The following is a 23,213-nucleotide window of genomic DNA, read 5'->3' as shown; positions in this document are numbered from 1 at the left end:
GATTGGTGATTAGGATCAAATGACATTGTGGGAGAAGCACCCTCAAGTCAGTACCATGGCTTTAAAGAGAAACAGACCCCCCTCTCTCTCTCTTCCTCCCTCCCTTCCCCCTCCCTCTCACAATGAGGTACCTTACGCCTCAGGCCTCTGTCAGAAACATGGCTATCATCAAATGCACCCTGGACTATGGACCAGGTCCTGAGCCAAAATAAACACATTTTCTTTATGACTCATCTAGCTTACAGTGTTACTTACAATTGAAAATTAAAGTAATACAGCCCCTTTCCCTTCCCTCAGCTTCAGGGATATACTCAACAGCTTGCCCCTGCCCCACTTTGTGACAAACAGCCAGACTAAGCCAGGCCACATATCATTCATTCACAACTGGAAAAAGCTAGGCATAGACTGAGGGCCCTGCAACTACCCACACCTGCCTGATCCCATCACAGCTAAGAGGGCTTCCATTATGCTTCAGATATGCCTGCTCAGCCATCGTCTGGTATTTCCTGTCTTGAAGGGTACAGTAATGTCCACCTGGACTTTCCCTAGACACCCAGGGGATAACTAAGCTGCCAGAGGATAACTAAGCTGGATGTAAAGTCTGGCCTTCAGAATCACTCTATGGCCTAGGGCTTGTCCTTCTAGAAATTCCTTCACTCTGAAGGGAGTGAGAAACTGCACACCTAGCTGTTGGGACAGAGGTCAAGGCACCCTGAGAGGCTCTACACCAGGCCACTCAGAGCAGGTCTGACAGGCACAGAGGCCAAAGCCTCTGTGAAACATTATACCCACCAGGCATGGTGGCACACACTTAGTCCCAGCATGTGGGAAGCAAAGGGAGGATCTCTTGAAAGTTCAAGGCCAGCCTAGTGTACACTGTGAGCTCCAGGCCAGCCAGAGCTATACAGTGAGACACTAGATTTAAAAAAAAAAAAAAAGAATGTTGCATCCACCCCTGAACCCAGCAGAGAACAAACACAGATTCTTCACCATGGATTTATCAAAATGTGTTTTATTTACATAAGTGAAAACTTCAGCGTGTACACTCAATAGTCCCCTACTCTAAGGCCAAAACATGTAGCTACACAAGGGTTTGCTTTTTGTTGCGAAAGTAAACTGAAGTGGGGAGCAGCAGGGGAGGGCTCTGCCTACAGATCTCAGTCAGCAAGGACTGTGCGTTGACACCAGCAGATTCAAGGCTTTGCCTCCTGTAGACTTTCCACCTGGCTTCTGTGGAGGGTACTCTCCTGTGCTTGGATAGCAGGACTAACGAATTGCTTTGGTGAACCCAGCATACCTTTCTCCTTGGGCTTTATCCAGATTGAATGTGGGGTCAGTCAGGCCTCTGCCCACAGCCCTTGGAAAATTAGCTGGCTTTTTCTTAATCCCAACCACCATCATCTCTGCCAGGGTCGAGCAGGGGCCAAGTCCCACCCTGGCCTGCTGGATGTGCAAATAGACCACCGAGGACCTTTTGGGACTAGCTCCAGGCAGCAACTCAGAGGAGGGAGAACCTTGCCAAGGAATAGCCCTCAGCTCACCCTGCACTCCTAGATGACTAGGGCCTCCTTCTGCAGGGCACTACCAGAAACAGCTCACAGAGCCTCACAGAGCAGGCACATTGGGAAGAGGCAGCTCCAGAGCCGGCGTCTCTGCAGCTTGGGTAGGACTAGGCTTCCGATGATCTAGCTGCTCCAACTTCTCACCAAGCTGGGAGTAGAGCTCCTTCACAGCTTCCCCACTCTGTAGAAAAAACAGACATGGGCATGCCAGAGGGGAGGTGCTATGAACCTGCATGGAGGAGTGAATCCATAGGCAAGATCAACCATGAAGAACACCACCAAAGGAGGCACCAAGGTCATGCACGGCACAGCTGTAGCAGCTAGGTATTCACAGAGCAACGCTCTATAAGTGGGAACAAAGGACACCCACCTGACCTGTGGGCTCCAGAGCCTTCTGTAATGCCTCCAGCTTGGAAGGGGCCACTCTTGGGTGCAAGTGGAGAAGAAGCCTCAGGACATGACGATGCACATTTTCCTTCCTGGAAGAGATCAGTGGGGCAGGAGGTGCCTACTTCCCTCCTAGGCACAGCCCACCCTGGGGTGACTGTGTCCCTTTAGCTTTTCCCACTCCACGTAGAGGTAGAAGAGAACTGATCCCTGAGTCCCTCCTAAGCTACACTCTGGAATTCTTCAATCTAGCACTATCCCAGTACTCAAAGACTCACCTGCGGTCCTTTAGCATGATGGGGCTTCAACTCAATTTGACAGCCCTCCTAAGCTGTCAAGGACAAGAACTGACAGGAAATGAAGGTCCAGTGGGGTTTGTGTCCTACCTTGGAGAGGCAGTGAGGAAAAAGCCATCAAAGAGGCTACTGCAGAAATCCTCCAGGGCAAATTCATCAGCCAGCAGTGCCAGGCTCCCAGTGAGCAGGTGGAGAAAGATGTCACTGAAGGCCAGGTCACCGAAGGTTTCCACTGTAAACACAACAGTGGTTCAGCCTCTGCCCTCAGGAACTCTCATTGTTCCAAGATCTGAACAGGACCCAGATGAGCAGTGAGAGCTGACCAGGTGAAGTAGATGGGTAGTCTGTGGCTCTCAGCTAGAGCACAGGGAAGGAAGGACGCTCTGTCCCACAACTGGGGCTCTGGTCTAAACTGGCCTCCACAGAAAGTCCACACACAAACAACCAGAGACAGGCAGCCCAGAGGAGATTCTGCCAAACCCTGCAGATGATTACTCAGGTAAAAACACAAAAACCACTGCCAAACTCCATGTTTAAACGCACCAAAGTAGGACAGATAGCTGAGCAATTGCAGATTGCTCACAACCACTGATATGAAGAACACCTGAAGTACAGTCATGCAACAAGAGATGACAAGATCCCACAGCCAGGCCCTGCCTCAGGAAAGATGAACAGTGTAGACAGCCTTAGTTATCCATCACCACCACTCCTCACAACTAGGAGCAGACAGTGTTTAGATGGCAGACCTAGTAGATGCCACTTGAACTCACTGAAACGCTGGAATACTTCAGGGAGACTCAAGTGTTCTGGAGGCACTATTGAGAACAGACTATTGAATCTCAACTACTTCATGGCCTGCCTGATCATGTGCATGATCACCACCAAGGGGCTGAGATGCTTATTCTTCCACCTTCGAATAACCATGACATTGAAAGGCAAGCAAGCATGCACAATGGAAAGGGGCCTTATATCTGATTTGAGCCCACACACACCCTGTTGAGACACAGGAACTCAGCGATCATCCATCCAGTAACACAACGGGTCTATTCAGATGTGGCCCTGGTCCTGTTCATTCTTAAAATCATCTTTTTAGGGAGGGCGGGGGAGGGATGCCTACTAAACTGTTCGGACAAGACAAATGTTATGGTCTGAAACATCTCCTACAGGCTCAGGTTCTGGTCCCAGCCAGTGGTGTTATTTTGAAGAAACCTTTAGGAGGTAAGGCCTGGCTAGTGGAAGCAGGTTACTAAGAGCAGGAGTTTAACGGTTCTATTTGGTCCTGATTCCAGTCACACTCTGCTTCCTGATTTGCTGTGACAACGAACTGCCTCTGCCACATGCTCCCCCACTGCTATGAACTGAGCTGCTCTACTATGTCTTCCCACCAATATGTACTGAAGCCCTCTGAAATTGTGAGTTAAATGATTTTTTCAAGACTGGAGATAGCTCAGTGGTTAGAAGCACTGGCTGATTTTGCAGAGGACTCGGGTTCAATTACTAACTCTAGAAGGAGTTAGGGGTGAATATGCTCAGAATATATTGGTATGAAATTCTCAAAAAATTACTAAAAAAAATACTCTTAAGTAATATAGCCAGCAATTCATAATATGAAGAATGGATAGCCATACACTGATCTGACAAGCTCTCCATTTTCCATTTGCTCAAAAATTCCAAACAGAAAAGTTAAAAACTAAACAGAGAGAGAGAAAAAAACAGAGAGACAGACAGAGAGAGGGAGGGAGGGGGGTGGGCCTGGTGTGGTGCTGCATGCCTTTAATCCCAACACTCAGGAAGCAGAGGCAGGTAGGTATCTATGTGTTCAAGGCCTATCTGGTCTACCTGAGTTCCACGACAGCCAGGACTACACATAGAGAGCCCATCTCAAACAAACAAACAAAATAAATGAGTGATTAAAGGCTACACAAGCCTGGAGACCTGAGTTAATTTCCACAAAATTGTCCTCTGACCTACACACACATGCTGTGGTATACACAGTCACACACACCCTGCACCCAATACAGAATAATACACATTTTTTTAAAACAAAAATAAACAAAATTAAAAAAAAACCTGACTTCTACTCTTATTAGAACTCATTCATATTTAAGATTAAGCAAGTTTTTATTCTTTTCCTTTGTTTGTTTTGTTTTGTTTTGTTTTGTTTTGAGACAGGGTTTCTTTGTGTAGCCTTACCTGTCCTGGACTTTTTTTGTAGACCAGGCTGGCTTTGAACCCACAAAGGTCAGCCTGCCTCTGCCTCCCTGCATTCTGAGATTTAAAGGCGTGCACCACCATGCCCAGCTTCATTTCATTTTATTTTATGTGTATTGATGTTTTGCCTGCATGTATGTTTGTACAGCATATGTGCCTAGAATCCACAGTGGTCAGAAGAGAGCACTGGATCCCCTAGAACTGGAGCCAAAGACAGATGTGAGCCACCATGTGGGAATCAAATGGGAGTCCTCTGGAAGGGCAACCAACACTCTTAACCATTGACCCTTCTCTCTAGCATTCTCAAGATCTGTCTAAACATGACTGAATGTACACTACAGGTGCATTTGAGGTAGAGATACCCCAGCCAGGAAGGATAAGCCACTGTGCCAATTGTCAGTACCATACCAGATGACAGACTGAAAACAAACGGTCAAGGCAAATCAAAGTTCTTACATCTGTCCCTAAGGTCTGCTCTGACCAGCAGAATATCCTGATGCCCCTAAAACTAGAGAGGGCATAGACTATAAAAGGAGTCAGTTTGATCATACCTGATTTAAGCTCAGCAAGGCTCACTTCAAATTTCCTGCCTCTAGAACAATAGACAGTAACAGACATTAAGTCTGAGTTGTTTCAAGCTGCTAAGTCTATGGTAACTTGTTGAAAAGCAAAGTAAAGGCTAGGGCAAGAAAATCCAGTGAGATGAAAGGCACAGAAACAATATGCACATGGCAAACAGGAAATAGATACACTAGTGACCTGGGTGGGGGGCGGGGAGGGGGGGAGGGAATCTCTGAGTTCGTGGACAGCCTGGTCTACAGAGTGAGTTCCAGGATAGCCAGAGCTACAAAATAAGACTCTGCCTTGAAAAACCAAAAAAGAAAAAAAAAGAAAGAAAAGAAGTTCCATGTTCATCAACAATCCTCTAAACTCCAGACAAAGGGTGAGTCAACAAATGCCTGGGCCTGTCACCACAAAGACAGAGGATACCACTGAGGCAACTCTTCCCAATAAACCTGCATCTTTAGGTGGTTTTCCTTTTTCTGTGGTGTTGGGGATAGAACCCAGGACCTTATGCATGCCAGGCAACTGTGCTATCCCTGAGCCCCACTATAGCACACAGCTTTTCTACTGAAGCACCTACTCAGAGCTCCCAGCTTATGACATCCCAGGTACCTGGGGAAAGTGGGCCCCTTGAAAAAAGAGATTGAACACCCAAGGAGTTGCTTTGTTCTGAGACAGGGTCTCTCTATGTAGCCTAAACAGAAGGGCTGGTGAGATGGTTCACCGGGTAAAAGCTACACAAGCCTGGAGACCTGTGGCCATTGCCTGGACCCCACATAAAGGCTGAAGGAGAGAGATGGCTCTGCAGACAGGCTACTCTTAACTCACAGAGATTCTGCCATACCTGGCTATAAATGTATGAGTCCCTTCTGCAAGTCACAAGACCCACTAGCATCTCTCCAACAGAGCTAAGCCCTGTCATTCAAACATGCACAAAGACTGAATACTACTGAGGTGAAGGGCAAAAGATGGAAACCAGTCATGGGGTTGGAGATGAAGGCACAAAGACAGTGGTACAGCTAAGGGCCCAGAGGCTCCGGTCACAGGGGGCAGGCGAGTACAGCCAGCAAAACTCACCCAGTCCAGGCAGCAGGCGCAGCAATGCATTCTTGTTTCTCTGCTTGGTGATGTGCAGGACGTAGTACAGTCCCACCTCACAAGCCATGCGCTGCTCCTGCAGAAACCTGTATGCAAGAAGCCATGGCCTTCAGTCAGCCCAGCCTCAGCACCTGCACCACAGTCCCAGTCTAGCACCTCCCCCCAAACACTGCCACAGAGCTTACTTGGTGAAACTTTCAGGAAGCGTGTTGGGGTATGTGACTGGAGCTTTCTCCTCAGCTGGAAGCTTCTGGTCTACATTGAAAGTGTAGTCATCCACCACAAAGGACATGAGCATTGGCAGGAACTTGGTGATGAGTTCTGCCTCCTGACAGAAGGAGTGTGAGTCCACGAAGGTCCCATAATCCTGGCTGCTTTCAATACACACCCTAACCTACTCTGCCCATGAACACCTTGCCCTTACCCACCCAATAAACTTTCCTTAAATCCAGCTTTCTTGGACCTTCACCCCCAGAATACCTCCTTCCTGTTTCCGAAGACTCGTGTCCAGTGCTATGTTCTTGAAGCCCCCATCATGGCTGTACCTGCAAAGTCCCTTCTGGGCCCCAGTCCCCATAGAATATCTGCAGCCAGATATACCCAAACATCCTTGACGTGTGTTCTCCTAAAGAAGACTCTAGGAGTAGAGTTTTTGCTACTAGAGGGCCCCACCCTCCTACTCCCCATAATTAGCAGAAAAGGAAGAAAGTAGACCCCATACCATCTTGGGCTCCTTGAAGACCTGGCTGTCTATTAAGTCCCACGCACCTTGGCCCAGCGCCAGCAGCCTAAGTAGAAGGAGGAGGTCGGGGCTATCCTAAAAAAAGACAGAGGCCTCAGCAAGATCCCAGAAACTGTGTCATCCTCTAGTTTCACTAGACAAAGCAGGGCCTCTGCTTTCCAGGGCTAGGACCCTAGGACAGGCACCTATGTGTCAATACCCACCTATAGAGTGAAACCCAATCTCACAAGTGGACAGTATGCGCTTTGCACAGCCACCAGCCATGACTATGCTCACCCTGGGCAGTGTCTCCTGGCTAACCAGCTCCTGCAAGTGCCTGATGGTGCTCAGGGACAGTGTGTTGATGGCAAAGGGGTCGCACAGGATCATAGACAAATCCCTGGAAGGAATCAGACCTTGGTATAAATTGAGAATCCTGGCTACTCTGTCTCTAATAGCTGCAGTGCCAGACCCACTGAGGGACAGCCACAGGCTAAAATGCAGGGCTTAGAAACTGACCCCAGAGAGACAAGTCTCTCTGTACTGAATTCATAGTTTATCCATAACTTACTCACAGATCTTCTAAACTACAGAGTTAAAGAAAAATAAAAATGCCAGGCAGTGGTGGCTCAAGCCTTTAATCCCAGCACTCGGGAGGCAGAGGCAGGTGGATATCTGAGTTCCAAGCCAGCCTGGTCTACAGAGTGAGGACACAGAGAAACCCTGGCTCCAAAAACAACAACAATAATCTGCCCCCCCCCATACGCTAAACTCACATTTATCTAAAAACCCTGACTCAAGCTGGGTGTGGTGGTACATGCCTTTGATATCAACCCTCAAAAGGCAAAGGCAGGTGGGTCTCTTCAAAGTCAGCCTGGTCTACAGAGTAAGTTCCAAGACAAGCAGGGCCACACAGAGAAACCCTGTCTCAGGTGGGGGCTGGGGGGCGGGCACCCTGACTCAGAGGCAAGCAGTGGTGGCACATGGCTTTAACCTTAGCACTCAGGAGGGAGAAACAGGCAGATCTCTGTGATGAGTTTGGGGCCAGCCTGGTCTACACAGTGAATCTTAGGTGAGGCTACATAGCAAGACCATGTCTCAAAACAGAAACAAAAACCCTAGTTGAGACTCTAGGTTTAGCCAGGGAAGAATATAACACAGAAATGTGGCAGGGCTGTCCCAGCAGTGCTGCGTCTTCATGCTGAGCACGGAATGCTGCAAGTTAGGCTCACGTACCTAACCCAGTGCTCACACCCTAACTTGCTATAGACAGCAGTCCCCCTTAAGTAAGCTTCCTATACTGCTCCCCCAGAAACAACAGGCCCCAAACTCCATGCAGCGGGACGGTTTCTTTTGCTACTGAGACTCATTCTAAGCAAGGATTTAGCACTCTGTTAGCACCAGGCAGTGGGCCTGGTGGCCAGCATGACCACCCCAAACATTCTGGAATGGGCTCTAACTACCAATGGTAGACAGCAAGCCCCATGGAATGCCTGTTTAGGGATCCCTCACAGAGCTGACTCTCACCCCAAAACTTGTTCCTGGCCCTTCTTCACGCCATCAAGAAATCCCTGTAGCTCCCGGGCTCTTTTGCTGTCCACAAACCGTTCACGGATGCAGGCATCCAGGCACCAGGTGAACTACAGGAAGGAAATATACAATCTAGATATACCCAGACTCTCAACTGTCAGTCAAACTCTGCCATTGCCCAAATGGCTATGGGAACTGCAAGGCCAAATACAGAAGAGAGGCAAAGATAAACACAAGCCAAGGTCTAAGACTCCACCCTAGGCCAAACCTAGGATACAAAGGGGTCCCTGGAGAGGACAGAGAAAATGGCAATTAGTAGAATGGGGCCATGGAGAAGGCTGGGCAACAGAGGTCTTTAGGCTTAGAAAGCCAAGGCCACAAGACCATTTGACTTGTCACTCAATCAATAGGTATTAACAAGGAAAAATAAACCTGTTCAGTACTCATTCCCCAGTATATAAAAGGGAACATGGTATGGACTGAGACACCAGTGAGCTTTCATGGAGAACCAGTAGTCTATAGGGATCAGGAGGCCTCCCTAGATCCCAAAAGTAGCAAGACAGCACATGAAGGAGGCATAGTTGTTTTCTCTGAAAGGGAACTAGCCAGGGCTGGCAGCTGGATGGACATGTTATGGCAGGTATGTGGTGTTGCTCAGTGCTAAGCAATACCACATAGTACCCAGGAGATAGTCTCAGATGTCCTGTGTTCTTGGTGGGAGACAGAGGCAAGTGCAGAAAACTCCATTCCTAGATCACCTTGGGGCTGGCCAGCAAGAAACCCTAAGGAGAAGCCAGGATCCCAACAGAAAGATGGCCAGAGGCCTGCCACTTACAGCTACAGAATAGAGGCTGGAGGGCTGGCTGCAGGGGAGACAGCCAGGTCTCTGCAGGCCCTGTCCACCACCCAGCGCTGCTGAGGAGCACAAAGCTGGTAGTCTGAGAAACAAGCTTAGATGTGGTCAGTAGATCATTCCTGAATTAATGAATTCAGAGGAGGAGGACACAGAAGTACACAGGTGGGCATGCAATGCTACCTTATGGCAGGGATCCACAGTACAGATGTCACTGACGTCCAAGTCATGCAAGGACATGAGCAGCTCAGCTCGTAGTGTGCAGTAATGCACATTCCTGGTCCGCAGAAACAGTGTGCGCAGGAACTGCAGCACCATGTCATATAGCTTCACATTCTTCCCAACCATCTGTGTTAGCTTCTGTACCACCTATGGGCAAGACAGACAAATAGAGTTCAAAGTCCTCACCCCAACAGGACAGGCACACCTTTAATCTTAGCACTTGGGAGGCAGAGGCAGGTGGATCTCTCTGAATTCTAAGCCAGACTAGAACTCACAGATCAAAGTCCCAAGACAGCCAGGGCTACATAAAAAGACCCTCTCTCAAAAACCCAAAACCAGAATAAATCCCGATGCCAGCACCACCCAGGCAGTAACATACAGGTGCCCAGTCCTGCATACAGAGCTGGCCTCTCTTTTTGGCCTAAGATATTTCTTTCTCTGCCATGAAATGTTAGCACCATATTCTGGGGGTCAGCTTCTGCTACTCAAGGTGGTAGGGATATTCTTCCTAGGGATACCCCAAAAAGCCCTTGGTCTATGATCTACTGTGATTTTAAGCACCTGCCTGTCCCATTAAGGGGTAGGTTACTTATCCTAGAAGCAGTTCTGAGAGCCAAACAGAGCCCCAACAGAGACAGCTCAGGCTATAGCTACTGCCTCTGGACCTAGCCACACTGAGATCTCTGCTTTCCTGTTGTCTTTCCAGACTTATGGCTATGACCACCCTTGTTCTAACACTAATGCCAGGGCCAAAGAACAAAGACCAGGGCTCCTAATGTCAAACCACAAACACTGATATCCAGCCTTGTACTCTAGGCAAGGGCCATGCAGGAACACCAGTGTCTATTCCTTTAGCAGGTGTCACTCATCCTATCTCTACCAAAAAAAGCAAACCACAAAGTCCTGCTCAAATAGCTGGGGGTAGTGCACATGCTTTAATACCCACACTCAGAAGACAGAGGCTGATCTCTGAGTTCAAGGCCAGCCTGGTCTAGAGAGGGAGCCCCAAGACAGCCAGGACTTCACAGAGAAACCATCTCAGGAAAAGAAAGAAAAAACAAAACAAAACAAACAACAACAACAACAAAAAAACTTGAGCCAACACAAAGAAGTTTCACTCAGCTGTTAACTGGCCACGGTTAACTGAGTCTCCAACCTATGGTACAAATGGACATTTGGGGTAAAGATATCACTGAAGGGGTGGGACTGGGGATGAGGAAGGAGGCTACAGCTGGGATACAAAGTGAATAAATTTTAACAAATAATCAATAAAAAAGGGGGAAAAAGATATCACTGGAGGCCCAAAGGCATCAGGTCAGACTCAGCAAGTAGTGAGGTGGGTAGGAGGAGGTAAAAGAGTGGCAGGAGCCAGTAAAACTGGTCTGGCAGTTTCTTTCTCCAAGACCCCTGCTAAGAACTCTTGGACTGACCTGGATCTTTATCTGAGGGACAAATTTTCACTGTTGACGTCACTCGAGCCATGTGGCTGGTCCAAGGTTCTCCCACACACTGGGTATAGAGCACAAACATAATCTAGCCCTGACACAGAGTGTACCAGCCTCACACATGACCAGCTTGGGGCCACCTGCTCATAGGCAAGACAGCTTTCCTACAGTCACAACTGAGAGGATGACACACTAGCCTGGTGTCCTCAGTGCTGTAAAACCACAGAGCACTAACAAGAGTTACCAAAGTCTCCAAGAGGAAAAACAGAAGCATCAAGGGCCATAAATTAGACCCATCTGCAGAAACTGACAACCGAGTATCAAGAAAGGTCTCTGGCACTTAGGACTATAATTCTAAAACTAGCCACATGGCCCAGAAGTCCAATTACATCAAAAATAACAAGAATGAAATTTAGGAAAGGAAAGGAAACCTGGAGAATATAAGAACTAGCCCAGTCAATACAGGACACTAAGCTGAATCAGACCTGCTGTGGCTGACATGTCAAAGCAGAAAGTCAAAAAGGCCTGGGGATCTGAGAGCCAGAAGAACCAAAGAAGAAGCCAGAATACCACTGGGAGCTAGACAACTAGAAAGTGTGTATACCTGAGCCCAACCTGCAAGTCTGTTCTATGATTCTCTAACTTAATCCACTTGAGACAGGGTCTCTCACTCAACCTGCAGCCCAAAAGGTTTGTTTGTTTTCTTTCTTTTTAAGATTTATTTATTTATTATATATACAGCATTCTGCTTGCATGTCTACCTGCATGCCATGAGAGGGCACAAGATCTCATTATAGATGGTTGTTAGGCACCATGTGGTTACTAGGAATTGAACTCAGAACCTTTGGAAGAGCAGCCAATGCTCTTAACCTCTGAGCCACTTCACAAGCCCTCAACAGGTTTTATTTGATTCTGTCTACACTGGCAGGCCAGCAAGCCCCAATGATTCTCCTGCTTCTGTGTCCTCCCTTTCAGCACTGGGATTAGCCATTCGGGGCTTCTTTCTGGGTGTCAAAGATCTAAACTCAGGGCTTCATGAAAACCCTGAGAGCCATATTTCCTTTCCTTCTCAGCATCCTTTTTTGCTCCTCTGTACATCTGTGTTTATGTGCATAAGAACATAACTTTTGAAAAGTCAACCCAAGACAAGTCAAGCAAGTCCTCTTTTAGTTAGAAATCAGTGCTGTCTGTGGCTATCACCAGGAGAAATCGGAGGTGGAGAAAGACTGGGGAGACACGGGAACAAAGCATTCTGCCTGACGATGGAGAAACGTTTAGAAGGAATACATAAACATAGGAAGGAATACACAAGCATAGGGAAAGACAGGAATTGCAGGAACCATAAACCACTCAAACATGGAAGCCACCAATTCCCATGATGGAGCTTTAAAACCCAACTAGAGCCATAAGCCACACAAGGCTCTTATGTTATGTCATAAGCTTGAAAAGCTCACCAGACTTCTAGCTTTAGTAACTCCTCAAATGAAAGCAATAAAGCTAATACTGGTTCATCAACTACAGGTTGAAAAGACAAAACCTTGAATGTATTAGGTTAAAAAAAAACACATCAAAAGCGATCTCATCTTGCTTGCTTTGGCAGCACATACACTGAAACTGGAATGATACAGAGAAGATGAGCATGGCCTCTGCACAAGGGTGACACACAAATTCATGATCCATTCCGTATTAAAAAAAAAAAAATCTCATCTATTTTTGCCAAAGTAGACACTAGGAAATTTCTGTTGTTCTTGTTGTTGTCTTGAGACAGGTTTTTTCTGTGTAGCCTTGGCTGTACTGGACTCACTATGTAGACCAGGCTGGTCTTGAACTCACAGAGATCTACCTGCCTAAATGCTGGCATTACAGGTGTGCACCACTGCACCCAGCAATACTAGGAAATTTTGAATGACTTATATAGCTCTATCTTTCTACTGACCAGTACCAGTCTAAAATAAGCTAGTTACAAAGTCTTAATTAGCAAGATAGCTGGTCGGAGTGGTGCACGCTTATAATACCAGTACTCAAGGAGGCAGAGGCAGGTGGATCTCTGAGTTCAAGGCCTGCCTGGTCTACAGAACAAATTCCAGGACAGCTAGGAATATACAGAGAAACCCTGTCTCAAAAGCGGCAGGATGTATCACTGGGTAAAGACATCTGAGGCCAATCTGACAACTCAAGTTCAACTCTCAGGACTCATATGGTATAAATGACTGCTGGGCAGTAGTGGCACATGCCTTTAATTGAAGCAGTTGGGAAGCAGAGGCAAGTGGATCTCTGAGTTCAAGGCTAAGGCTAGACTGGTCTACAGAATGATTTCCAGGACAGCCAATGTTATGTAGAGAAACCCTGCCTCAAAAAACCAAAAAGACAAAAAAGAATTGACTCCTCCAAGTTGCCTTTTGATTTCTGCAACATACAGTCATTCACGCACATATACAATAAATAATGTAATGGAAAAAATTCTCAACAAGCTGGGCATGGTGGCACATGCCTGGGAGGTGGAGACATGCAGATTTCTGTGAGTCAATCTACAAAGCAAGTCCAGGACAGCCAAGGCTACAAAAAGAAACTCTGTCTTGAAAAACAAACAAACAAACAAACAAAAAATCCTCAACATAAAGCATGATATTTATGGGCTAGGGAGATGGCTCAGTAGTAAAGTGCACATACTGCTCTTCCAGAGGAGCTGGGTTCAATTCCTAGCACCTATATCAGGAAGCTCACAAACAGATTCCAGCTCCATGGGCATCTGACACCCTGGCCTCTGTGGGCACACACCCACACATATGTACACACCCATAGACACAAACATAATTAAAATTAATTTTTAAAATGTTAAAGATGTCACTTATGAGCCAGACGTGGTAGCCAGCCCAAAGCCAGCCTACTCTAAATAAGGAGTTTCAGGCCAGTCAGGGCTACATTGTGAGATCCTGTCTCACAAATAAATAAGTAAGCCACTTACGGCAAATTTGAATTTAGAATAATGCCAACATCAGTATTAGGTAAAAAGCTGGATTTGGTGCTTTTCCCTTTGGTTTTTTAAGATGAGGTCTGCTACGTTACTCAGAATGGCCTCAAATTCGCAGCAATCCTCCTGCCTCAACCTTCTACCAACCAATTTTACTCCAGTACAAGCTCATGCTTATAGAAACAGACTAACCTACATACAGGGAAAAGACAAGTAAGGAGGGGGCTGGCCACACACCCAGGGAGTTATCTGCCTCCCAGAGCAGACCCTGACTTCCCTCACCTCTCCCTGACGCCTGGTCTTGGGGGAAGGGCTGAAGAAGTTGTGCAGAACAGAGAGCTCTGTGCTGAAGAGTGCGCTCTCTTTCTCCAGGATATACTGCTTCAACAATGGTGAGACTTCATCACCAAAGAGAGCTTGGTTGTCTTGCCAGATCTGCCTCTTCACTTCCACAGCACATGCCCGGTACAATTCCTTGTCAGCCATCACCAGCTTCAGCTTCTTCTCAGGAACCTACACAGTAAACACCACAGCTCCCTGAAAGTGGTCCCTGTGTCCTCCAGGATAGGCCTAGAGGCTTCAGCTGCCCACAGAACCTGTAGAGCCCAGCTACACCAACAGTAGCACCTGTGATGGACCTCCAAATCTTAGTAGGTGAATTCAGATACCAAGAATTCCCATAGCCCTCTCCCAGGAAAGACCCACCCTGAACTTAAAGGGATAAATGTGTTTATCAAAGGCTAAATGAGCCACCCTTGGTTCATCCAGAGTAAGTCTGTGATAAAGGAAAGATGCCCACAGCTTGCTGGAGGGCAAGTTCACAAAACTTTCCAGGAGCTAAGTACCTGCGTGCACCAAGCTGATAGTCTAATTTCCACCAACCAAGGCAGGCTAGCCAAGCAGACTAGATCACAGGCTCACTGACTTCCCTGAGAGGGCTGGCTCTCACCTTTGGCAAGTGTTTCATAACACACATCACCACTGGTTGTAGGGATGGCATCTTGACCAGAGAAAAGCTCTTTTCCAGAAGGTCTTCCAGTTTCTTGTACCTGGGCAGATTTTCACAACTAAGAAAATGGGTCTCTACATGCAGGACACACAGAGGAGTCCCTCAAACACATTCCAGGTAGGACTGTACAGCCATGGGAAACATAAATGCGACCAACAAAGATAAGCAGCTCCCCAGTAGAGACCCACCTCTCCTCTGCCTTTCCCTCAGAGGCAATAGCTGACACTCGTTCCAGCAGTTTGTCACGTAGCTCATCAAACACTGACTGATGAAATTCCAGCCGCGGTGTCCCGTGTAGGTCCAAGAAGGGCAGGGCCGACTGCAGGGAGGGCAGCAGCACGCCATTCTCTGTCTGGGAAGCAGAGGGTTAACGCATACGCATTAGCCAAGCAAAAGTCAGCACCAGTACCATTGATACCTTGAGTACACTGGTCTGCTGTGGGCTCTTAGCTCAGAACCTCCAGTGACTCCATCCAAGCGTAGGGAGCGCATAGAATTGTGTCCGGCTTCCCCACAGCGGTCCGGACCCCTCCCGCCCACCTGAAATTGCTCAATAGCCTTCAGCGGCTCGGTGCAGTTGGTTAGGGTCTCTTTCAGGTCCTCGCCATTGGCCACGCCCAGGTCCTGGAGCCCCGCGAACATGGCCGAGGCTCCGGCTGTTGCCCGGCCGTGCACCCCATCCCCCCCGCGCTCCCCTGGAGCCGTCGCGGACGCTGATGGAGCCCCAGAAGTCCTCTCCACGGTGCCACGGGGAGCCCCCAAGCCCCGTTCGCCCGCAGCCTCCAGCGTGGCCAGTTCGAGCCAGCAGAACTCCTTGCACTGGCCAACACCTCCCACTTCCGCCCTTCACTGTCTAGGTCCAGCAGCCAATAGGCCCCGGGAAAACGCCGACGCCGCGCGCAGGTTCCGGGCAGTAAGAGGTAGTTAGTCTGTGCGCAAGGGGCGGCGCGGGATGACGCAACCTCCTTTCGAGAGACTTTGGCCACCCTAAGCTAGCCACCGCCAGTGCTGTGAAATTTGCTGCCTTTAATCTAGGCCTAGAGATAGCAGGGGAGGGGAGGTTGGAGTGACAGCAGGCTTTGGATATGTGGTAGAATCACCTACGTTATGAATTTGAAAACTCACTTGTATACAAGTACATTTTTATAGCGCCAGTTTGTTTTGGTTTTTTATTTCTGTGCAGCGCTGGAACTTATTTTGTAGACCAGGCTGGCCTCGAACTCAGAGATCCGCCTGTCTGCCTCCCAAGTGATATAGCACTCTTTTGAAGTTTTTTTGTTTTTTTTTAAACTTGTGCCCACAGGGGTAAGGCACAGTACGTGAACTTCATTTGGACTGAAATCTGAATATGTCTCTAATTGGCACTAAGGGTGCTTTGCAAGAGCTCCGAGTGAGCAATGGGAACTACACTTTCATTATAAGCTTGTGAAGACTGAGGTTTGAGCTAGGGTTCAGGTTGCAGTGTCCCTGGTTCTTGGCTGGAGGGCCCTCAGGCTGTCATGTGTGTAAGCTCTTGGGCTCAGCATTTAGCTCTCTGCAGCCTCCCCACTGCTCCAACTCTCACCATTTTATCCGACCAGCTTCCCACACACACTTCCAAACAACACACCTCTCTCTTCATGTGTCTTTGCTGCTGAGGTTTGCTCTGCTACAAATTCCTTCCCTGCTGCCCATCACATTCTTGACTATCTTTGGAAGCCCCTTCTCTTACTGGCCCTATAGGAAGCCCTAAAGAGGCTCATCAGCATGACTGAAGGGCATTAGCTCCTGTTCAAGTGCCTGGCACTAGGATGCCTGGTGATGTAGCTATAAACAGAGTTCCTATTCCCACTGAGGCTAAGTTCCTCAGGCCAGGACTACACACTTCTGCCACTGTTTTTTGCCAGCTGAGCAGCTCCACAAAGGGTCCAGTGTTAAAGATTCCATCACCCTAATGCCCCAGTGTATTTTGGTTCAATTACTATCTGGTGCAATCAGAAGATACACAGGGTACTTAGACTCTTAGTCCAAGAGCCTTCCACTCTACAAAAGAGGGTGGTGCTAACACCAAGGGCAGCAGCTGGGTCAGAAGCTGAAAGGGAGAGCTCTCAAAGGATGGCAGGACAGCTCATTGGGTAAGAGCGCTTGCTGTCACGCCTGAAGACTTGAGTTGGATCCCTACAGATGGTTGTTCTAGTCTGACTTCCATGTGAATGACGTGGTAGACACACACACACACACACACACACACAAATGGTTCCCCAGCACTCACATGGTGGTTCATAACTACCCATAACTCCATTTCCAGGGGGTGTCTAACCTGTATAAGCACCAGGCATACATGTGATATACAGACATACATGCAGACAAAACAGTCATAAGATAAAATGAAATCACTTTTTAAGTGAGTTCTGGTTTGGGTTTAGTGGTACACCTTTTTTTTTTTCCATTGAGACTGGGTCACTATTTAGACCAGGTTGCCTCAAACTCAGATCCCCTGCTTCTGCCATCCGACTGCTGGAATTAAAGGCTTGTGCTGCCACACTTGGCAATAATCACACATCTTTAATCCTAGCACTTAGGAAGTAGAAGCAGGTGAATTCCCTGTGAGTTCAAGAATAGCATGGTTTACATAGTAACTTCTAAGACAGCCATAGCTACATAAGTGAGAGCCTGTCTGCTAGAAGAGGAGAAGAAAGAAAAGTCAGCTCTGAGAGCTGGAGAGATGGCTCAGCACTTGCAGCTTTGGTAAGGGACCTGGGTTCAGTCCCAGCACCTACATGGCAGCTCACAGTCATCTGTACTATCAGTTCCAAAGGCACATACCCTACAAGCAAGCAAAACACCATAGACATATTTTTTTTTTTTTAAGTTCTAAGTGAGCTCTTTGCCTGGGTGAGGAAGAAAGTATGAAGAGGGCCCTGGAGAAATTGCTATCACTAGCTACAAGTTGAGGCTCCTAAAGGGGGCTCCTAAGTAGGAAGGCAGGTCAGCATGCTACTGACCTACAATCAGCCTACTGCTTTGGGCAGAGCCCGAAGGCTTTGTGCCTGGGTTTTCAGAATACAAGTTACCAAACCCAGTTGAATGTTCAGGTCAAGGCTCTAGGGAAGTAGGTGTTGGGATCAGTAAGCAAGCACTTCTACAGGCAGCCCCAAGGGACCTGACAGTTATCAGGCATTTGTGAAGACACCCAGACCACCTGCTGACCACCTGGAATTACCTGCACATGCCCTGGGTCACCCTATAAGAGAACTGGAGCCCTCCCCCTCTCCTCTTCCTTACTCTCTCTCTTTCTCTCCTCCTCTCTCTCTCTCTTTCTCTCTCTCTCTGCAACCCCCCCTTCCCCTAATAAACCTCCCACGTGGAACCGATCTCGTGGTGTTATTTGTGAACCCCCGTGTAACCTCCACGGGTGCACAGGCGCACGTTTCCTAACAGTAGGTCTAGGTCTAGTGTCTGGTGAGATGATTCTCTGGGTCCTGCCTAGTGGGCTAGGCAGGCTGTGCCTGTGTGAAGATGGCAACTCCCCACGTTCTAGCCTTCCACCCCATCCCAATAGTTCCTCAGCTCAGCAAGCAGCCCTGACCCCTCATGTAGATGCTGGACCTTGGGTAACATGACTGGATCAGGTCGTCCCATATTGCCACAGGGTCCTTTTCCTATTCTATCCTAGGTCAGAAAGCTTAGGCTTAGTTCCCAGGCTGACATTTCAGTCTTGAAACATACCATATAGGAACAGAGAAAGCCAGAAATACCAGGGAAGCAAGAAGCCACATATTCAAGACAGCCCATTGAGCAAAGCATGGACAACTAGGCACACCAGAGACCACAGTTCTGAAGAATCATTTGTATCTAAGCATAGTGGGGAGTAGGGGAGGAAGACTCTGGGAAGACTCTTCTTGTTGCACAGCCTACGCCAGAAGAGTGGGTGAGGAGTCTAGAGGGTCAGAAGGCCAGGTTAAGCTGAAGACTTAAGACAAAGGAAGCCTAGGAAAGCCTCAAGAGAGGTCAGCTTTACAATAGATACTGGCTGGGCCTAGAGAGTGCTGAAGGGGCCTGTGTCATGGCGCTTGGGTCTGCGTACTCCTTGGATGAGTACCCCAGGTGGAGATGGGAAGCATGAGTTGTAGCCGTCGTTCACGTAGTAGGCAGCTGGACCTGGGGTTTGGGCTGCAGAGAGAGTGAGCTGACCCTAGCCCTCATCCCTGTATTCCCCCATGCAGCCCAAGCCCCACTCCACCCTCAGGCAGGCCAAGCCTCTTTTCCTAGTCCTCCCTTACAGGAGCTGATCCAGGAGGCAAATACAGGGGAGCGGCTCATGGAGAAAGCAGGCGAACGTGTGCTCTGCAGACGGCGCCCAGGAAGGGTGTCATAGGTGTTGGGGCTGGGTCGCTTCTCGCCAGAGGGCTGTGCGTCGTCGGCCAAGAGTGGGGTATAGGTACAAGGACCTCGAGCTCGGAGCATCCCTGGGCGAAAATGACTCTGGGGTATCTTGACATCAGAGCGATGGCGGCCTCCAAAGCTGAAGGCTGGGATGGCAGGCTGGCTCAGCGGCTTGTACTCCGCAGGCGATGGCCACTGTGAGGAGTCAAGAACGCTGCAATCTCCTTGCCCAGTTTTTGTGCCTTCGAGCCTCCCCTCCCTACCCGCACTCCCCGCTTCCCCTGTCAACACCAAACCCAGCCACGTAGTTCCTCCCTCAGGCCCCTCCCACAAGCTACCTCCTTTCCTTACCAGCAACACCCACACCTTCCTTAAGATGGGCTCCTAATCATCTTCTGCCACACTTCCTCCACACACAGTGGACCCTACCTTTCGTTCTCTGTTGAAGTCGGTCTTCTGTATGAAGGGGGTTTCACTTTGGAGCCACATGGTCTGCCATGCCCTGCGGCCACCACCCTCTGCAGTGGGGTGGATAGTCGGTGGGAAGGTTTTCAGGGCAGGAGTTCCCCATTTCCCAGGTATAGGCAGGATTATGAGGACATGCACCTCGACCAGAGTACTTGCAACCGATGGTGAAATGGGGGTGTGGAGAGGACTCTCGCAGAGACGCACTGGGCACCTCATATTTGGTGGGGCCAGGGATATCCAAGTCGGTCAAGATTGGAGGACGTCGCTCTACCACTGGTGCAAAAAGCAAGCTCTAGACCCATTTCGTCCCAGAAAGCTGCTTTCACCTTTTCCCCCCACCCCCATACTGGCCTGGGGTGGGAATGAGGTAGGCAAAACCCTCACTCACACAGCTCTCTCAGGGTCCCTGTGCAGATAGATGTGGACTCTTTGGGAGTGCCCATTCTTAACCTGAAGCCACTTGGGGCCCTCTTCTTCTTTGGGGGCCACATTTCATCCCAGGCTGCCTCCAGCTCCTGGTCCCACCACAGCACAGCAGCCTTGGGCCTGCAAAGAAGCCAACAGCCACTGTCGACCTATTCCAGTGGTCTTCCCACTTGGTTGTCTCCACCTGTCCACCATCCTCTCAAATTACTGGGTGGGATGAAGAAGTTTCTGACTTAGGGGTCCCCGGGTCCAGTGTTTGCCCCCATTGATGTAAAAATTTGCCAGGAATTTCACAGCCTTCTGATCAAAATTCATTCTGGGTCTCCGGCTCCCTGGCCAGAGGGCACTGCTGGGCTCTGTGACCTCATTGTCGGGTCATGCCCCTCCCTTCTGTTGCTGGGAGCTCCCTAGGAAAGGAACATTGTCTGGATCAGGAGAGGCTCTCCCAGTGCCCCTCTCCCTACCTGCTGAGACCAGACCGCCACCCAGGTCAGCCTTGATCAAGACAGGCTCTAACCTGTCTTTCCCTTTCCTGGGGGCTTGGGTCCACTCTAACAGTACTTCTGGGAAGTCTGGGACCCCACACTAGGTGAATGGGCATGTGAGCACATGTCAAGTCCTGCAGTGTGGCTAGGAATGTGACAGCCAACTAAAAGGGTGTAAGGAGAAAGACAGTTGAGAAAAAAGAGGAAGACCAGCTGCTCCTGCAGCTAACCCCATCGTGGAGAAACAAAGCAAAGCAACTCAGGCCTGGCTACTAAGTCCGGCCAGTCCAGGCAGGGGTAGTTCTAAGAGCTTGTCTAATACCTCTGCCTGTAGGCAGAGCCTAGAAGGACATGATGTATTAGATGAACTGGGTGTGCCTAGACGATATACAAAGGAGTCCTGAGCCTGAGGAAACAAGAACCCATCTGGGCACTAAGACCCTTCCTTGCAGAGTGGCCTTTTAACTGGCTGTTCCGGCTGCTCTAGGCCTGACCTTGGCCCAAACCTGCTCCTTCCAGCCCTCTTCTACCATGACGACTGGGTCTCTTCCTTTCTGGCTCTCTCCCTTTAGCACTGGCCCTGACTGACACTTCTCTGGATAGATGGAGACATGATGAAACAAGTTTGATTTGGACAAAGAAATCACAGGCTGCCGGGGACCTCCTCCTGCATTGTGCCTTTCAGAGTGTAATTGATGGTGTTAAGGTACCTGGTATGTAGGCTTCTGAAGAAACATTTGCTGCCATTTATGTGACTCCAGTTCTTCCCTGTGACAAATATTGCTATGGGATGGAAATGGCACAATAAGTGCCTGCAGTGTGAGCATGAGAACCTGAGTTGGTATCCAGGAGCAATAAAATTTAGGTGTATGCTTCTACAACCCCATCACTGGGGAGATGGAGATGGGAGGATCCCTGGAGTTCTGTGTCCAGCCAGGCAAGCTCCAAATTCTGTGAGACAAACCATAGCTCAAAAAACTAAGATTGAGGAAGATACGCAACATCAACCCTGGCCTCTAGCATACACACTCATACTGCTCTGAAGCTGGTGGCCTACACCTGTAATCGCAGTACTTGGGAGGCTGAAGCAGGAGGATCACTATAGGTTCAAGGCCAGCTTGGGTTACATAATAAGAAAGAAAAAAAACAACATACAGTTGTGATGGTGTCACACATCTATCTTTCCTTGCTTCAAGAATTATTTACTATGGATGTGTGTATGTGTACTGCATGCAAGCCTGGTGATGTGAAGATCTGAAGAGGCATCAGATCTCTGCAAAGTGGAGTTGCATATGGTTATGAACTACCATGTGGATGCTGATAACTAAACCTTGAGCTTCTACAAGATCAACAAGTGCTCTTAGTTGCTCGGACACCTCTCTAACTCCACAGCCACCACATATGGCTGTTAGTTTCAGAGCACTCCTTTAGGGTGGGGGACGCAGTGTCTTCTTTAGAAGCTGTGGGTTTGTTTTCTTTTCAAACACTTGTGTTTATATTAGTTTTTTTTTTTTGTTTTTTTTTTTTGGAGACAGGGTTTCTCTGTGTAGCCTTGGCTATCCTGGACTTGCTTTGTAGACCAGGCTGGCTTCAAACTCACTGCCTGCCTCTGCCTCCTTGACTGCTGGGATTACAGCATGGGCTACCTAGCCCGGCCTTATATTTGCATTTTAATATTGGAGGGTTAATTTTTAATATTTCATAGGATTTTTTAAAAGTTATTTTAATAAGACTCTTAAAAATAACAACCAATTTATTTATTATTTATTTTTGGTATTTCAAGACAGGGTTTCTCTGTGTAGTTTTGACTGTCCTGGAACTCACTTAGTAGACCAGACTGGCTCAATTCAGAGATCAGATTGCCTCTGCCTCCCAAGTGCTAGGATAAATGGCATTTTCCATGATGTCCAAGGGTTTTGTTTTTATTTTTGTTTTTGAGACAGGGTTTTTCTGTGTAGCCTTGGCTATCCTGGACTTGCTTTGTAGACTAGGCTGGCCTTGAACTCACAGCAATCTGCCTGCCTCTGCCTCCCTAAGTGCTGGGATCAAAGGCATGGGACACCAAGCCTAGCTCCAAGCTTAGTTTTTATCTTTAGTATTTTATCTTTAGTATATTTTTAGCATGTTTGTGCACTTGAGAGATGCTGCCAGAGGTCAGGGGTGCTGGATTCCTTTGGAGCTAGAGTTACAGGTAGTTGTGAGATGCCTGTTGTGAGTGCTAGAAGTCAAACGAGGGTACTTTGGAAGAGCAGCAAGTGGTCTTAACCTCAGCCATCTCTCTAGCCCTTCATGAATTTTTTATGCAGAATTATCTGTCCATAGCAGCTGCTACAAAGTTTAGTTTGCCTTCCTTTATTACTTATGCTTATTTGACATGGAACAGAACCTGCTTTTTCCCCTTTATGTTTTATTCACTTTTATGGTTATAAAGTTCTATCCATAAACTAGGGCAATAGCTTAGTTGTGCGTTCTGTGCAAGTATGGGGACTTTAGTTTGAATCACCAGCACACATATAAAAAGCTTGCCTTGGTGGCATGCTTGGGCCATCCAGATGGTTCAGTGGATATACCAATGAAAACCTGCCTTAGAAAACAGTGTT

At 48.3% G+C, this 23,213-nt stretch overlaps 2 protein-coding genes and 1 non-coding gene across 5 annotated transcripts; 1 reads left to right on the top strand and 2 right to left on the bottom strand.

The window, feature by feature from the left end:
* Positions 1 to 996: 996 nt before the first annotated feature.
* Nelfb (negative elongation factor complex member B) lies at positions 997 to 15,783 on the bottom strand. Of its 2 annotated transcripts, none has more exons than XM_021651121.2 (13): positions 15,410 to 15,783; positions 15,058 to 15,221; positions 14,810 to 14,909; positions 14,143 to 14,373; positions 9,406 to 9,591; positions 8,367 to 8,479; positions 7,137 to 7,239; positions 6,840 to 6,935; positions 6,304 to 6,446; positions 6,098 to 6,204; positions 2,336 to 2,477; positions 1,933 to 2,041; positions 997 to 1,743 (listed from the first exon to the last, which is right to left on the bottom strand). In XM_021651121.2, the coding sequence occupies exons 1-13, from the start codon at positions 15,509 to 15,511 to the stop codon at positions 1,606 to 1,608; spliced, it is 1,734 nt and encodes a 577-aa protein (XP_021506796.1). In that variant the 5' UTR covers positions 15,512 to 15,783; the 3' UTR covers positions 997 to 1,605. The 2 variants fall into 2 exon arrangements, with proteins under 2 accessions (XP_021506796.1, XP_060245616.1); XM_060389633.1 differs by having other exon boundaries at positions 6,098 to 6,225; positions 15,410 to 15,713.
* LOC132656188 (U6 spliceosomal RNA) lies at positions 12,478 to 12,580 on the top strand. The gene has a single exon (XR_009594111.1). It is a non-coding gene; the product is annotated as a U6 spliceosomal RNA (small nuclear RNA).
* A 2,931-nt stretch (positions 15,784 to 18,714) lies between the features above and the next one.
* On the bottom strand, positions 18,715 to 20,443 carry Stpg3 (sperm-tail PG-rich repeat containing 3). 2 transcript variants are annotated; one of them, XM_060390571.1, is made up of 6 exons: positions 20,337 to 20,443; positions 20,091 to 20,248; positions 19,841 to 19,975; positions 19,652 to 19,752; positions 19,132 to 19,258; positions 18,715 to 19,021 (listed from the first exon to the last, which is right to left on the bottom strand). In XM_060390571.1, exons 1-6 carry the CDS (start codon positions 20,441 to 20,443, stop codon positions 18,888 to 18,890), a joined length of 762 nt encoding a protein of 253 aa, XP_060246554.1. In that variant the 3' UTR covers positions 18,715 to 18,887. The 2 variants fall into 2 exon arrangements, with proteins under 2 accessions (XP_060246554.1, XP_021506837.1); XM_021651162.2 differs by having other exon boundaries at positions 19,132 to 19,429; positions 19,664 to 19,752.
* Positions 20,444 to 23,213: the final 2,770 nt, after the last annotated feature.

Source organism: Meriones unguiculatus, chromosome 8, assembly GCF_030254825.1.
Source record: "Meriones unguiculatus strain TT.TT164.6M chromosome 8, Bangor_MerUng_6.1, whole genome shotgun sequence".
NCBI lineage: Eukaryota > Metazoa > Chordata > Mammalia > Rodentia > Muridae > Meriones > Meriones unguiculatus.
Note: the sequence above shows the minus strand (reverse complement) of the source record. Positions and strands in the feature narration are given on the sequence as shown.